The sequence below is a fragment of the Erinaceus europaeus genome, chromosome 19 (genome assembly GCF_950295315.1).
Source record: "Erinaceus europaeus chromosome 19, mEriEur2.1, whole genome shotgun sequence".
Lineage (NCBI taxonomy): Eukaryota > Metazoa > Chordata > Mammalia > Eulipotyphla > Erinaceidae > Erinaceus > Erinaceus europaeus.
Window position 1 is genome coordinate 6356195 of NC_080180.1, and position 16552 is coordinate 6372746.

General features: G+C 37.5%; 1 protein-coding gene across 3 annotated transcripts in view; it reads left to right on the forward strand.

Moving 5' to 3' along the window:
• The window catches only part of MARK1 (microtubule affinity regulating kinase 1), a 111292-nt gene that overhangs the window by 57940 nt on the left and 36800 nt on the right, over positions 1-16552 (forward strand). For all 3 annotated transcript variants that reach the window (XM_060178461.1, XM_060178462.1, XM_060178463.1), the window contains exons 4-6: positions 8188-8236; positions 10158-10223; positions 13679-13749. In XM_060178461.1, coding sequence (XP_060034444.1) covers positions 8188-8236; positions 10158-10223; positions 13679-13749 — 186 coding nt within the window. The remainder of the gene's footprint in view (positions 1-8187; positions 8237-10157; positions 10224-13678; positions 13750-16552) is intronic.

A 16552-nucleotide genomic window follows, 5' to 3' on the forward strand; every position in this document is an offset into this window, starting at 1 on the left:
TTGAGTTAACAGTTACTGTCACATGCATGCTTTCTAGCAGATTTTACTTGGCCACAGAACAAAATCACCTATGTGCTAAACATGTCTTCGAGTCCTTTTTACAGGTGTGGGTCATTTAAAGGGACAGTTTTGACATGCGTGTGTGTGGGCATGTGTAAATACCTAAGTGACGAGAGTTAGCAGTTGTGAACCCTGCTCACTAAAGGAAGCTTCAATGCTGTGGCCCCTTTTACAATCTACCTCTCTTTCAAAATAATAATAATAATAATCTCAATTGTGTGAGCTGAACTGGGGTGAGGAGAAAGCTTTGTCTTTGAATTAATAGTGAAATATAGGTGGACATTCCTTTTTCCGGAGTCCTGTAAGGAAAAGTACCTGAAGAATGTTTATAGTATTCTGTGAATAAGCAAGATTATCTATAGTGCCCAGTCACTTATTGCTTCATTATCCATGGAATTAATGGTCAGCAAAAGGCCTCTGATCTTGATTTGATTTTGAAGGAAATACTGAAACCAGACATTATCATGACATCATGGCTATTAAGAGAAGTTATTTAAGCATGCAGTGTGAAAAATTGGTGAGAAGTCTGTCTTTCACACTGCTGTGTGATGGATACTGAGGGGGATTATGTTCAGACAAGTTTCTTTTAGTAGGTATTTACCATTAATGTTAATGTCCAGTTATAATACCTATAGTCTGTAGTTGAAGACAAGATAACCAGATTTTTTAAAATTTATTTTTTATTTAAGAAAGGATAAATTAACAAAACCATAGGGTAGGAGGGGTACAGCTATACACAATTCCCACCACCCAATCTCCATATCCCATCCCCTCCCCTGATAGCTTTCCCATTCTCTATCCCTCTGGGAGCATGGAACCAGGGTCGTTGTGGGTTGCAGAAGGTGGAAGGTCTGGCTTCTGTAATTGCTTCCCCGCTGAACATGGGCGTTGACTGGTCAGTCCATACTCCCAGTCTGCCTCTCTCTTTCCCTAGTAGGGTGTGTCTCTGGGGAAGCGGAGCTCCAGGGCATATTGGTGGGGTCATCAGTCCAGGGAAGCCTGGCCGGCATCCTGATGGCATCTGGAACCTGGTGGCTGAAATGAGATTTAACATACAAAGCCAAACAAATTGTTGAGATAACTAGATTTTCTAAAAGGATAAGATTGTTTTTCACTGACCAAAAAATCTGACAGGTAAATCTCACTTATCTCTTTGCAGCTGTAGGAAAAAGAACTCAGTGTCATATTGTTGAGCATTTTAACTTGCAAATGCTCCACCCAGCTAATGAAAAATGCCTTCCAGAACCAAGCATATTAAGAATTTCCTAGCTAGGAGTCGGGCAGTAGTGCATTGGGTTAAGCGCATGTGGTGCAAAGCACAAGGACCGGCTTAAGGATCCTGGTCCGAGTCCCCGACTCCCCACCTGCAGAGAAGTCGCTTCACAATCGGTAAAGCAGATCTGCAGGTGTTCTGTCTTTCTCTCCCTCTCTCTGTCTTCTCCTCTCTCCGTTTCTCTGTCCTATCAACAACGACAACATCAATAACAACAACAATAATAACTACAACAATAAAAAACAAGGACAACAAAAGGGAAAATAATTTTTAAAAATTAAAAAATAATAATTTCCTTGCTATTATCTCTCAGATTGAAATACCCAATCTTCCAACTTCATGATGAAATTAACAACCCAGAATCCGTCTTATAATTTTGCACTATTTCTAGGGAGAAATACTTTGTTAGGGCTAGATCAATGGATCTAATCAGTCTGAATTTCTCTGACACATCATCTAATGCTGTTCCTTTCCCCCAAGCAAACTATGATTGTGACTTAGGATTTTCAGTTTAGTAGAAACATGAGGTCAAACAGGAAGAGAAAAAGGCAAATTAGAAATGGAGACTCTTTTATGGTTCAGCTTAAGCGGCACTGAACCAGATACATGTGTTTATTAATTCTTAGTTTACCAAATGCTTGTTGACAGAACATTCTAGTTCTCCTTATGTTTTCCTCTGCTTTTTCGACTGCTCCCTTCCTTTTTCTCTTTAATGGAGTCATTATCTTTTTTTTTTTTTTTTGGTCACCGCATGTTGGAGACTCACAGAGTTGGACTGTAAAACTTTTCTTCCTGTAGCCTCTTCTTAGGCTGCTTCTTAGGTAGCAGCATATATGGGCAAACAAAAGATTTATATCTTCAAGTCAGCCCTCCCCTAAATATCCATATATAGTCTCTCCAAAGTAACACAAACTCAGAGCATCCAGAGCTGGGCTCTGATCTCTGCTCTGTCTCCCAGAACCCCACCCACCTGGTCCTCTTCCTGTGTCCTCACTCAGAGTGACAATGCTCCCGATTTGTGCAAGCCGGAAACCTCCCGGTCTCATCGTTGTGCCTGTTTCCTCCTTCCTCCTGTTGCCACCCTCACATCTTGACTACTTTGGATAAACCTACTATTATCTGTTTTGAACAGGCTCATTGGCCTTCTGACTGGTCTTTCTACATCAGCTGTGTGTCCCTACACACATGTATACACACTCACTCTCTCTCTCCCTCTCTCTCTTTCTCTCTTTTAAAAAATGTCAGCAAGGCTGCAGATACATGTGTATGCCATTTTTCTACTTAGATATTTGATTGACTAGAAATCAGATCCATTAGCATACCATTCAAGGTCCTGTCTTCCTTCTGGTCCATCAACTTCTTCCCTACCACACCCCCAACTCCCTTTCCCTCCAACTTAGGAATTTTCTTTCATCTGTCCCCATTTGTAGTCTTTATATCAGCTCATTTTCACGTCACCCTCTGCTGGATAAGGCTCCACAAATAATCCTTTATTTTGATTTTGGTCCCATTTAGGGAAACCTTTCCTGTCTCCACACAGAGTTATTAAATTGTCTTACTCTCTGAAATTAAATACTCACAACCAAGGATTACTCATTAAAGAAATCACTTTTGCTTTGATTTTTTTGTTTTGTTTTACTAGTAGTTTTTTTTTTAATTTTATGTTTTTATCCTGTCTTTACCTCTTAAGTCTTCTATTTCCCTTGCTGGCTTTTAGTAGTTAGAAAACACACATATATAAAATTTACTAAAATGTGGAAGAATCTTCCATTGGAAATGGAAGGGGTAAGCATCTTTAAAGCACCTGGGAATTTTAGATGTCTTAAAAGTCTTATTTTCATTTAGTTATTTGGAGAATCACACTTCCATCTTTTTTTCTTTTTTTTTTTTTTTTCTAAGCTGGGCAGTCTGTTGACATTTTTGGATGGCCTAGGACTTCAAGCTCCCTTTGACATTTAAAAATTGTTGCTTTCTCATTATATTCATTTATTGTACTAAAATTTTTGTTTCAGGTTTTTATTTTAAAAAGAAAGCATTACAAGTACAATTGAAGGCCTGTATATGCTATCTTGGGCCCATTCCTATCATGTCCTACCTAGAAATAATTCCTGTTCTGAATTCCCTTTATCACCATTCAAATTATTTTTATTTTTAATGTCATACATGTCTCTGTACACCAAGTATTACATATTATTTACTTTTGAAGTATTCACTTCGTATATATCTGACTTTTTAATTTAACTTTGTCTACAGCTGTATTCCTTTGTTCTTACAGTCCAGTTGACTAAGTTCTCTGATGTCAGTGTCTGCTGTTTTATAACCAGGCCGTTCTCCCAGTCATAGTCAACAGCTTACTCATTTTCCTTTTGGTGACTATTTAGATTGCTTCCTGTAGTTTTCTAGTTCGTTCGTTCTTCTCTCTCTCTCTCTCTCTCTCTCTCTCTCTCTCTCTCTCTCACACACACACACACACACACACACACACTTTCTTCCTTTGTAGGTTGTTAGAATTTTGTTGTTGCTATTCCACACCACACTACAATGATTACTATTATGTCTTTCTACCTCAACTCTGTCCATCTTCCTAAAGCAAAGCAAGTGCTGCTAGGATTAGCACCTTGGAGCTGGGCAGTGGCACACTGAGTTGAATGTACACATTTACCTAATGAGCAAGGACCTAGGTTTAAACCCTGGGCCTTATCTACAGGGAGGAAGCTCACAAGCAGTGAAGCAGTGCTGCAGGCATCTCTCTTCTGTCTCAATTGCTGTCTTTTCCTGAGAAGGAAAAAAGGTCACCAGGAGTGATGAATTCATTGTACAGGTTCTGAGCTCCAATGAATGATAACCCTGGTGGGGAAGGGGGGGATTAAGGAAGGAAGGGAGGGAGGGAAAGGAGAAAGGGAAAGAGTACCAACAAGTACCCTTGTTGGTAATGTATGCTTTGGGCTAGAAGGCCACATATGTGGCTCCCTGCCCCTTAGACACACAGCTGAAAACATGTGACTCTGATATCAGTTCTCTGTCCTCTGTGCCTTGAATCAGAATCCAAGACACTGGGGAAGGGAGAAAAAGGAATCAGAGAGAATGAGAAAGTGCTTTCTGATGAGAGCCCTGGCCCAGCCTCTGACTGTTGATATGACTTCATCTCCAGATGGAATTGGAGCAGCGTTCTACTCAGGGATTATTTCTGTCTAGTGCTCCAGTTCTCACAAGATGTTTTCATCACCTCTGATTCTGGTAGAATAAAGTTGGTCCCATTCAGAGACGAAATGCATGAATGTGATGTTCTCAGGGCTCCAGCTTAGACAACAAACAAGAACAGTATTGATGGAGGGACATCTGAGGGTTAGGCAGCGAGCCCCCCGTTCCTTTAGATTGCTTGCTCCCAGACACGCAGCTGCCAGCAGACAGCAGGATGTCTTCATTCCTTGTGAGCTCCCTCTCCACCCTGCTGCTCAGGGCTGACTACCTAATTCAAGATCACTGGCTTGGCAATATTTCCCTCACTGTTTTGCAAGCTGATGTGCTTCCTTGAGACAGGAGAGGAGTTATATCAAGAGGCCAGCTTGTCATCTTCATGCTGTACCCTCACTGGCCATCCTCCCTGGAAATGGCTTAGCCACTTGGAAGGAGAAATAAAGCCCTTTCCACGGTGGACTATGGAGCTTTCCATTAGAAAGTCGGTTAACAGGAGGAACTATTACAAATCAGGTAAATAAAGATCAGAAGAGAAAACACAAGGAGAACCTGAACTGGAATTGGCATATTGCATCAAAGTAAAAGACTCTGGGGTGGGTGGGGGCCAGGGGAGAATACAGGTCCAAGAAGGATGACAGAGGATCTAATGGGGGTTGTATTGTTATATGGAAAACTGGGAAATGTTATGCATGTACAAACTATTGTATTTACTGTCGAATGTAAAGCATTGATTCCCCAATAAAGAAATAAAGAAAATCATGTAAATATTTATCATTGGAGTTGAACACATAAATGTATATCCATCAGCCAATTCTTCATTCAGAGCCAAAGTTGTTTTGTATTTTAAGATTAGGTCTGCTAATTGGTATTCTATCTTGTTTACTTTGTACAAATCACACTTATAAATGTCTGCTGCTGTTCCTAGTATTTTTTTATTAATGTAGAATTTAAGAAATCCAAGGAACAATTTGAGAGCAAAATCTTAGTTTCTACTATTTTATTTCTATTTTTATTTACTATGAGAGAATAAGAAACAAGAGAAAGAAAGAGACTAGAGCACCACTTAGCATTTATTTAAGGGATTTCCATGTATTGTGACTTCTGGGAGCTCAGGGAAGATTGATTTTAAGGTAAACTCTAGTGATCCCTCCTTCTGGTATTTATGTCTGCATTATTCTGTTATTACATCTGTATTATCCCATTACCCTTGAGTGTGAATAGGATCTGTCACTCGTTCTAACCAGAAGAATAAGGGAAAAGTGATGGGACTTCACTCCCATGATCGCATAGTTAGATCGTGTGAGACTGTCTTGCCAGCAGTCTGCTCTAAACACCATCCTTGCTTCCTTGATGAGAGCCTGTTAGCAATATCAGTGTGTTATAGTGGTGGTGAGAAAACACCAGCGGGATTGCAGTAGACTAGTGCTATGTGGACAGAACGGAGAATGCAGAACAAACATAGAGTCCAACAGGGCTCCGTATGACATTGCTACAGTGAGTGGGCAGAAGTTGATAGATTTGAGACATATTTTGGAGGTATAATCAACAGGTCCTTGAATGGTTCTGGTCTAGAGATTGCAGAAGGTGTTGTTAAGGTTGATTCTAAAGTTTCCAGAATAAGGTTGTAGGTGGATATACAGGTTGGAAAGCCCAAGGAATGATCAAATTTGCTGTAAGAAATCATATTAAGCTTGAATTCCTGTTGGATAGCCTAGTAAAAATAGTGCAGAGATGTTTGAATTTGAAGGTCAGGTAAGAGGAATGCTTAGGATGAGAAATTAACCTTAGCAGACACCAGCATGTTGGTACTGGAAGCCACAACAGGTCACCCAGGGAGAGCGTGTACAGAAGGAAGACCGGGGGTGGGGGGGGGGGTTGGTTGGGGGGAATCTTCAGAATCCCTGAGTAATTACATAGTTAAAAATGATGTGTAGGGAAGATTAGTCAGAAAAATACAAAACCACTGAAGCTGGAGGAAAATCCTTGAAGATGTGAAATTAGAGGTCTCAAGTGTATTGAAGACACCTAAGAAGTTCCTGTCTAGGGCCTGGCTTTCAGTACTTTGATATATATATATATATATATATATATATATATACTTTTTTCCGTATCCTCACCAACATTTGTTAATTTTTGTTTTGTTTTGTTTTGCACAGTAGCCACGCTGATGAGTCTGAGGTGTTTCTTATCATGGCTTTGATATACATACTCTCATTAAAAGTCAATGGCATTGAACATCTTTTCATGTTATCTTTTCATCTTTTCTCTCTCTCTCTTTTTCCATTTGTACAACTTCCTTGGGAAAATGTTGCTTCTGAAAGTACTTTTTAGATTTTACTCTGACCAAACCATAGGCGCTAATAAAGATTTTAAAAGAATGTCAACAGTTATTCTATTTTCTTTTTTTTTTTTAAATTTGTGATTAATAGTAGGTTACAAGATTGTAAGATGGTAGTCTATAGTTCAGTGCTATACCCACCATCAGAGTTCTGTATCCCCACCTCCCAAAGATAAGAGCTATACTTTTCACAGATCTTAGAAACAATTCACTTCCTTCTGTTTTATTTTGTTTTTAAGTTCATATCTGTCAGATTTCTAGATTCCACACGAATAAAACCATCTGGTAACTGTCTTTCATCTCTTTACTTATTTCACTAAGCATAATCACCTCCAGTTCCATCCATTTTTGTCCCAAAGGACACAATATCATCTTTTTTTATTGCAGAATGGTATTCCATATCCAGTTTTTCTATTTTTTTGATACTTTCTTAATTATAAACCTAACTCATATTTAAAGACAATGTAGAGAAAAAAAGAAGCCAAACATGCTTTTAGAAAAAATGAGCCTTATTGGGCTGGGTGGTGGTGCACCTGGTATAGCTCTCATGTTATAGTGCTTAAGGACCTGGGCTCAAGTCCCAGCCCTGGCCTGCAGGGGGGAAGCTTCATGAGCAGTGAAGCAGTGATGCAGGTGTCTCCCTGCCCCCCTCTCTCCCTGCTCCTCTCTTCCCTTCCTCCTTCCACCTCCCTCTCTATTTCCTCCTTCCTTCTTAATCTCTTTTTCTTTCTTAAGTAAATAAATAAAAATTTAAAAACAGAAATGAGCTTACATTGATTAAAAAATAAATAGAAGGAAAACTAAATATTCATGTTTCAAGTGACTTGTTTTCATTTTGCTTTGATTTTATATAAAGTGGCAAATATATATTTTATTATTCATTAATATTGTAGAAGTCTCCCTAAAATGCTCTGAAAATAGTTTTATTCTTTTCAATTTTAATTTTGAAAGTAGGTTGATAGCATTCTTCTTGTACATCTTAGATATGGACATAGGAGGTGTGTGGATTGTAGAAAGGCTCATTTAGTTTAATGTCCACTGTATTTTTTTCTTCCTCGTGGTGAACAATAGTTGAATAAAGGTTTGTTTTGAATGTGTGTGGGATAGTCCACGCACAAAGAACCATTTGGGTTTCTTTGGCGTAAATTGTCCTGGAAACTGGTCTGGGATGGAGAAAGAAATCTCTTGTTTCTTAGTTCATTACCAGGCCCCTGTCATGTCTTGTATAAGCACATGAATTTATTCAGGTGAGCATTTTGATGGTTCTCTGCTTGAGTTTTCTTTTTTTAACATAATTTTTTTTTCTTTTCTTTAATAGTTGTTTCGAGAAGTACGAATAATGAAGATATTGAATCATCCAAATATAGGTATGAATTTTACATGTACAAGTAAGGATGAAGCAATTTTTGTTTTGAAGGTATTTTAAAAGATTTCCTTCTATGGGTAGTCTATATAAAGAGAAGACAAAGAAAACAAGCTGAGAAAAAGTTATTTTCCTTTAAAACAGACTATCAAGTTAACTAGAGGCTACAAATTACTTGTCTACCATCTTGCTACCTGATTTTTCCCACTGAAATAATGGCTATGACTTGGAGCTAATATGTGTAAATGTTTTCTGTCTCTTTACCTCTTTACTAGATCTCTCTGTAGATTATACTCCATCTAGGTATTCATAAAAATTCATTCCATGAAATTTAGTAATAGACATTTGATTTTGATAATTTATAGAAAAACAACTAATTTGTATCTTAACAAAAAAAAGAGTAATTTCAATTTTAATGAGGTCTATGTTATACAAAGTCATTGTATACATCACTATTTGTAAAGAGTACATAGAGTAAAAAGCAATTGTCCTTTTTTTTTAAATTTTATTTATTTATTCCCCTTTTGTTGCCCTTGTTGTTTTATTGTTGTAGTTATTATCGATGTCATTGTTGTTGGATAGGACAGAGAGAAATAGAGAAAGGAGGGGAAGACAGAGAGGAGGAGAGAGACAGACACCTGCAGACCTGCTTCACCGCCTGTGAAGCGACTCCCCTGCAGGTGGGGAGCCGGGGGCTCAAACCTGGATCCTTTTGCCAGTCCTTGAGTTTGGCGCCACCTGCGCTTAACCCGCTGCGCTACCGCCTGACTCCCCGCAATTGTTCTTTTAACTTGTTTTATTCTGTTTAATTGCCACCAGGGTTACCCCTGGGGCTGGAGCTTAGTGCCTACAGAGTGAATCCACCACCACTCCTGGTGCCCATTTTGTGTGTGTGTGTGTGTGTGTGTGTGTGTGTGTGTGTGTGTGTGTGTGTGATATTTTTTGGAGGTGAAAGATAAATTGAGACAGATACTGAGGGAGATGAGAAAGACAGAAAGGGAAAAGAGAGACACCTGCAAGCACTGCTTCACCATTTGTGAAACTTTTCCCTGCAGAGGGGGAACCAGGGTCTAGTACTCAGGTCCTTGCATATGGTAATGCATGAGCTCTACTGGGTGCACCACTGCCCAATATAAAATACTTTTTCTTGCACTGAAAAACAATAACTTTATGCTGAATGTGATTCTTTGTGGCTTATAATTAACTGAGTAAGTCCGATAAGTTTAGTAGACTTTTAAACAGAATATTTGTATAACATTCTTACAGTTTTATTTATGTAAGAAGATTATTTAACATTTGTAATAGGCTCACTATTATGTGGTATCTTTTCCAGTTTATGTTAAATTTTATTATTCTGATTTAAAATTTTTCCTTTTGATGACCATAGACTCTTAAGCAGAAGAAATTGTGAGGTTTTAATCCCAGACCCTTACCTCTCTTTTGACCCAGCAGTCACTTGATGGTAAATAGTTTTATTCCATAGTATTAGTGGCCCTTAAGAAAATTTTCGGGAGTCGGGCGATAGTGCAGTGGGTTAAGCGCACATGGCTCAAAGCACAAGGATTGTTGTAAGGATCCCGGTTTGAGCCCCCGTCCCCCCACCTGCAGGGGAGTCACTTCACAAGTGGTAAAGCAGGTCTGCAGGTGTCTTTTTCTCCCCCTCTGTCTTCCCCTCCTCTCTCCATTTCTCCCTGTCCTATCCAACAATGACAACATCAATAACAACAACAATGAAACAACAAGGGCAGCAAAAGGGAATAAATAAATATTAAAAAAAGAGAAAATTTTCACACTTAAATTTGTAATTAATAGCATTTTAGGAAATACTCAGGTACTCAACTGGTTTTGTATTAACCCTAATATTTCTCAAGGCATTTCCAACATGTTAACAATCATAGAATTTTATCTCTGATTTCTTGTTCCAGTGAAACTGTTTGAAGTCATTGAGACTGAGAAGACCCTCTACCTAGTCATGGAGTATGCCAGTGGGGGTAAGGATGAGATGATTGAGAAGCTGCATTTGGCGAGACAAGGAATTATTAACACCTAGAGATTCATTAACTCATTATCATTGCTAATGAATCCATAGCTTTATTTAAATGCCTTTAAATGATAGCTTAAGGAAAAGTTTTTGTTTGCTTTCAAAACTTCGTGATAACACATTTGAAAGGTAGACTTGGAGTATATTTAAAAATTAGAGAATGTAACTTTGCATTGTTACCTATGAATATTTTGATTCTTTTTCTTAAATATTAAATTTCAGTTTGATTATTGAAAGCTTTTGGCTATAAGCAGGAAGTCTCAGATTCATAAAACACTTAATAAGGTTTACAGTAAAGTCATGCTCTGGATCAAATGTTTCATTGTTCTGATATGATAAATATCCATTGTTCAACATATTCAAGAAAATCCATGGAATATTTTAATTTGAGCAAGCATTAATATGTGCATGTGGATAGATAACGGCATACCTTTTACTAGTTAGAACATTAAGTTAACAGAAAAATAGTAAGAAGCTTTGTAATAGAATATAATGTTCATTTCAGAGTCATGAAGTCAATAATAGGAGTGACTTTTAAACACATATTTAATAGAATCTCATTTTACCTCTGGCAAAATCACTCTTCTGTTAGGCATGGGTCTCAACATTCTCAGAAAGAAGTTTAACATTTACGTTATTAACTAACTTAATAATCAAAGGACTCAAGGACTGTGAGAAGAGGGAAAGTTACTGAAATTATTTTACTTTGGGTAACTTCTTTTTTCCTAGTCAATAGAAACACTTGGTGGTCCATTTACTAGAGATTTTAAGCTAATTAAGTAAGTAGGTTTGTAATGGTAGATACAATTTACGCAACTAGAATAGGAGATTTATTCTACCTTTATGTATTTTATACTGTTTTTTTTTTTAGATTAAGTATTATCTTAACTGCTTTTCAGTTTTGTATGCAGATTCAAAGTTTTTTTAAGTTTAGATTTTTGCATAGCTTTTATTCATCCTGAAAATATTTCAGTGACATCTTATGACATAATGTTTTCTGTTTTATGGTTTTAAAAAAACCCCATAGTCTTATGTCCTTGCAAAACTGCCTAAAATCTAGATCTCTAATGAAATAATTGAACCTGACTACCACATGATTGCCTATTTCTCTTGTTTATGCCTTAGTTAAACTTGCTTAACACTTTGTCAGTTTGGGTATCCCCAAGTGTTATTTAAAGTGTATCTAGACTTCTGTTTTCCTTCTGGTGGTCTAAGTCCAGAGGGGGCTGGACATGCTTTGCTATGAGGAGTTGTAGATTGTAGGAATCTGTGGCAACAGTTGTGTCTTTATGAATCCCACTTGAAGGCTGTGTTGACATTAATATGCACAGTACTTTAACCATGGATGGTATGTACAGTCAACTCTCTATTGGTGCAGGGAAGGGGTGCACTGGCTGGGGCAGGAGAGAATGCACAGTTCCCATCTTCACTGGCACAACAGGGAGGGCAGGGATCTTACCAGTCAGTGATCTTACAATGAAACCTTCTTGCCTCTAGGGCTGCAAATCTCAAGTCAGGTTCTTGCCTCTCTAATGTATAACAAGACTCTGGAAAATAAAGCATTTAGTATTTCTGTTCTGAAATGTCTAGTTATTTCAGGCATGACTCTGACATGCATACTAGAAATCTAGCATGAACCAAGAGGTGAGTCCACCTCTCTGCCAGCAGTGGATCTGTTGATTCTGACTCACTAATAAGGCAAAAGATCTCCAGTGACTAGGAAGGCAGGGAAATACTGTGTGATTTTTGAGCTGCAGTTAGCCCCAAAGAGGCTGCTGAAAGGTGCCAAGGCATCTCTGAAACAGTATGTTAATTCCTTTCAAATTCATTTCAAATAGTGCAAACACTATTTGTTAAATGTTTGCTACATACTAAGGAATATTCAAGATGCTGGGGGCATGTGGATGAGCAAAGATAATGTCCCTGTCCACAGAAAGGTTGCAAATCAGGACCAAATAATAGGTAATAAGTGAAGGACTGAGTCATGTAAACGTCTAGGATATGAGTGTCCCAGGTGGCTCTAAAAGTAGTCTGGATCTTTGAACACTTGTACATGTATTGATATTTCTCAGTCTGCTCATACCTAGAGGTTCTCTAGAATATCCATTCATTTCTGTTTTCATCATCCCATTTAATCACTTAAATATGCATGATTTAATATGCTGGCTGACATTGTAGATGTCTTAGTTTCATCTGACATCCATCAATACATATTTGGTTCTGTAAATATTTCTTTCTCAGGATTGACATTACATATATGTATATGGAATATATCTGTATACCAAGATATAAATAAATTACTTATTGAGTGCTTTCTCTGAGCCAGTTACTGTGCTAAGCATTTGCATTATTTCATTTGACCCTCACAGCAGCTATGTAAGATAAGCTAGGCCAGGATTCATGCCAAAATTGGTCTTATTTTGAAGCCTGAGATTTTAACTTCTTTGTTGTCCTTTAGAAAAGGTCTCTTAAGTAACTTTGACTTTTTAATATGCATGTACATGTGTATGGTACAGATTATAAAGATGCAGAAGTAAATTTCTCCCTTGCAATGAGGTATTTTATTCTTTTTTAAAAAGATATTTTATTCTTTCCTATTGTAACTAAAAATTGCTTTTTTTCCTACCAATTATTGACTAGCAGAAAGAAAATTAAAAGAGACGTGTAAAGTAATGGCTCTGTTAGGAATTTTCTTTAGTTTCTGGTGATATTTTAATTGATTCAGCAAATCTATATTGTCTATCTACTCTGTGTTCTGTCATGAGACCGGGGTTACAAGTCAAGTCCAGCTGTCTATGTTTTGCTGCTCATTGGGCTTGGTAAGAGATGCACATAAAGATGGTTGCATTCTATATATTAAGTGAATAAGTACCAAAACAGATGAAATGAACACGGAGCAGACATGATTAAGTTTACGGAAGGGGAAAGAAAGAAGTCAATGTGAGTGGAAGAAGTAAGGTGGAATTTGACCAAGGCATCACAGCAAGTAGAATTTGAAAGACAGCAGTCCAACACTATAAGACTTTTGCTATTATGTTTTTTTAAAGTTTGGGCCCCAAGTACAAAGCCAGATGTAATTTTTGATCGCCTTCGCTGCAACTTCCCTTCTGAGAATGGATAATAAAGAGTTGACTGTGTCTTTACATTATACTTGAAAACAAGTTTTTCTTTGTTATCTTTTTATAACTTTTAAAGAGTTTCACTAAATTCTAAGCTCCTGCAGTTAGTCAATTCTATGTGTGATTTTTTTTTTCCAATTTATGTAATAGTTGCGATTCACATAGAGCTATCAGAAAATTGTGCCCCAAAAGCCTCTTTCAAAACAAGGCAAAAACTTGACACTGCATTATTGTTCATTGAAAAATCTATGTATATTTTACTGCTTGCTTTGCCTTTCTGATTCAGGTGAAGTATTTGATTACTTAGTTGCCCATGGAAGAATGAAAGAAAAAGAGGCCCGTGCAAAATTTAGGCAGGTATGGAAAGCAGTTTTCAACTCTTTGTTTTGCTGATATACTTAGTGATGTACAATGGATAGTACCACAAACTAGACTTCATGGTATTTTACAAAGAAAAAATTCTGCATATTTATACTTTTGAAGAATGGAAAACAAGGAAAAGCGCATCTTTTTCCTAAATTAAATTCTCATATAGTTGCAAATGGTTATTTTTAAGCAGTCATAAATAGTGAGTTGTTTGTAGGGCAACTCATTAGCTCGTTGATAGTCTTAGAAATACAGAGTGGATTAAGATAGGAGAGAAAATTTTAATCTTTTGTCCAATAATTAATATTAGGTGTTATTAGCTTTATTATGTAGTAAAGAAACTATGTTGTTATTTTCTTCTATAATTAAAGGTGTCTTGGTGTTAGAACTCTTTTATTTTTGTAGACTTAGAGAGTAGCAATTTGAGTAAGTCAAGTAGATAAGAAGACTTGCCCATGCAGCAGAAGAATATGGTGAAATATTTATACTTCCACTTGAATTTGCATATGGCTCCTTACAGAAATGACAAGTAATTTAAGTTCATCTAGGATTTTATTTTTAATTTTTAGGAATGCAATTATTAAAATTAGCATACTTATAAATTACCATAGAAATGACAAATTAACAGTTTGTAAATCGTCTATAAAATGTACTTTTGTTTTCAGCAGACAGCTTACTTTATCTCAAACTTTCCCTCCATGAATTTAAAATATCTCATCTGAAAATAGTTCGGTACCTGTTCTATAAGGCAAATGCTAGTTCCATATCCAAAGGTGTCCTGTAGTCAGTAAGTTTAGGGACTGAACACTGTTATTTCTTCCTCTGAGAGATGTGTTGTGTGTTACCATGAACAACTGGAGAAGTCCTAAAGGAGAGGGGATGGAAAAGTCTGTTGAGCTGGTTTAGTTTTTACTTTAGCATTTTCAAAGTTGATCAGAAAGTGAGTTTGTTAAACCTTTCTTATTATTATCTCACAGAATCAATCATTTCTGTATGGAACTCTGTTTGCAGAATGCCTTATACCAAAGACCTACATAGCTCTTTTACTCAGGCTAGATTCCTCCAAGCACTGATCTTAAAAGAGCTGCATCTAAAGCTAACTGCCATTACCAGTGGCAGGGACCCCTGGCTCCCACTACAGGGAGGAAGAAGCTTTATGACTGGTGAAGCAGTGTTGCAGGTGCTTTTGTTCCTACCTCTTCCCTTCCCTCTTAATTTCTCTCTGTCCTATATATATATTTTTAATTTTTTTTTATTTAAGAAAGGATTAATTAACAAAACCATAGGGTAGGAGGGGTACAACTCCACACAATTCCCACCACCCAATCTCCATATCCCACCCCCTCCCCCGATAGCTTTCCCATTCTCTATCCCTCGGGGAGCATGGACCCAGGGTCATTGAGGGTTGCAGAAGGTAGAAGGTCTGGCTTCTGTAATTGCTTCCCCGCTGAACATGGGCGTTGACTGGTCGGTCCATGCTCCCAGTCTGCCTCTCTCTTTCCCTAGTAGGATGGGTCTCTGGGGAAGCTGAGCTCCAGGACACATTGGTGGGGTCTTCAATCTAGGGAAGCCTGGCTAGCATCCTGATGGCATCTGGAACCTGGTGATTGAAAAGAGAGTTAACATACAAAGCCAAACAAATTGTTGAGCACTTTTTTTTTTTATGAGGAAATTTTAAAAATATAAAAGTAGATTAGGGAGGAAGGTAGATAGGTAGGTAGGTAGGTAGGTAGGTAGGTAGATAGATAGGTAGGTAGGTAGGTAGGTAGGTAGGTAGATAGGTAGATAGATAGATAGATAGATAGATAGATAGATAGATAGATAGATAGATAGATAGATACAGCTGGTCGTTAGGAAGGTGCCTCTAGAAACTGAATGATAGTCAGCTACATACTATTTGATTCTTTCCTGCCCTGAAATGGAGTCTAGGCTTACCCCGAGCCCCACCTTCATCACAGTAGTTGCAGCTGTTCCTGTTCCTGTCACCACCAGCCAAAAACCTCCCAGCTGGCATTAAATAATCCCACCGAGATCTTAATGTACATCTGCAAGATTGTTATTGCTCACTCTTACTCATGATAGCTAGCTGGTCATATTTATTGACTGGAAACATGTTGTATGTAGAAGATTGAACTGGGTATTGCATAGAATTGGAATAAGTCAGATTCCTGCTGTTTTCAAGAGCTTGCTGCGTTTTCCTGGTGGGAAAAGGATGAGAGACTGCCGCATAGATACTCAGCTGAAATCAGCCACATTTACCTCATGTTACAGAGTAATGCCAAATCAAAGTTATTTAAAATGTAAGACATTGGGAATTATTTTCTTTACAATTACTCATTTATTACAAACATTAAGTGCATGTATTATCTACATGTGTATTCCTCCAAATTAAAAAGTCAGCTGCTCACACATTTCAAACCTGAGTTACACAAATTCACAGTTTTGTAGTTATTTGGTAAAAGCTTGTATTTTTTTAAAATTTATTTTCAAGGATCTTATTTTTCTTTATAAATCTAATACTTAAACAATTAGTGAATGTACATCTTATTTCTATTTGCTTTGTATTTCATGAAAGTTTAACAGTATTATTAAAATACTCTGTTAGCCACAAGGCATTGGATTCTCAAGCATGAAGTCCTGAATTTGATTCCTGGCATCGCATGTGCCAGAGTGATGTTCTGTTTTTTTCTCTCTATGCTTTTCCTCCTGCTCTCCTTGTCTCATAAATAAATAAATAAATAAATATTTTTAAAACTAAGACTCTTAGCAAGTATATAAATACATGTGTCTCTTT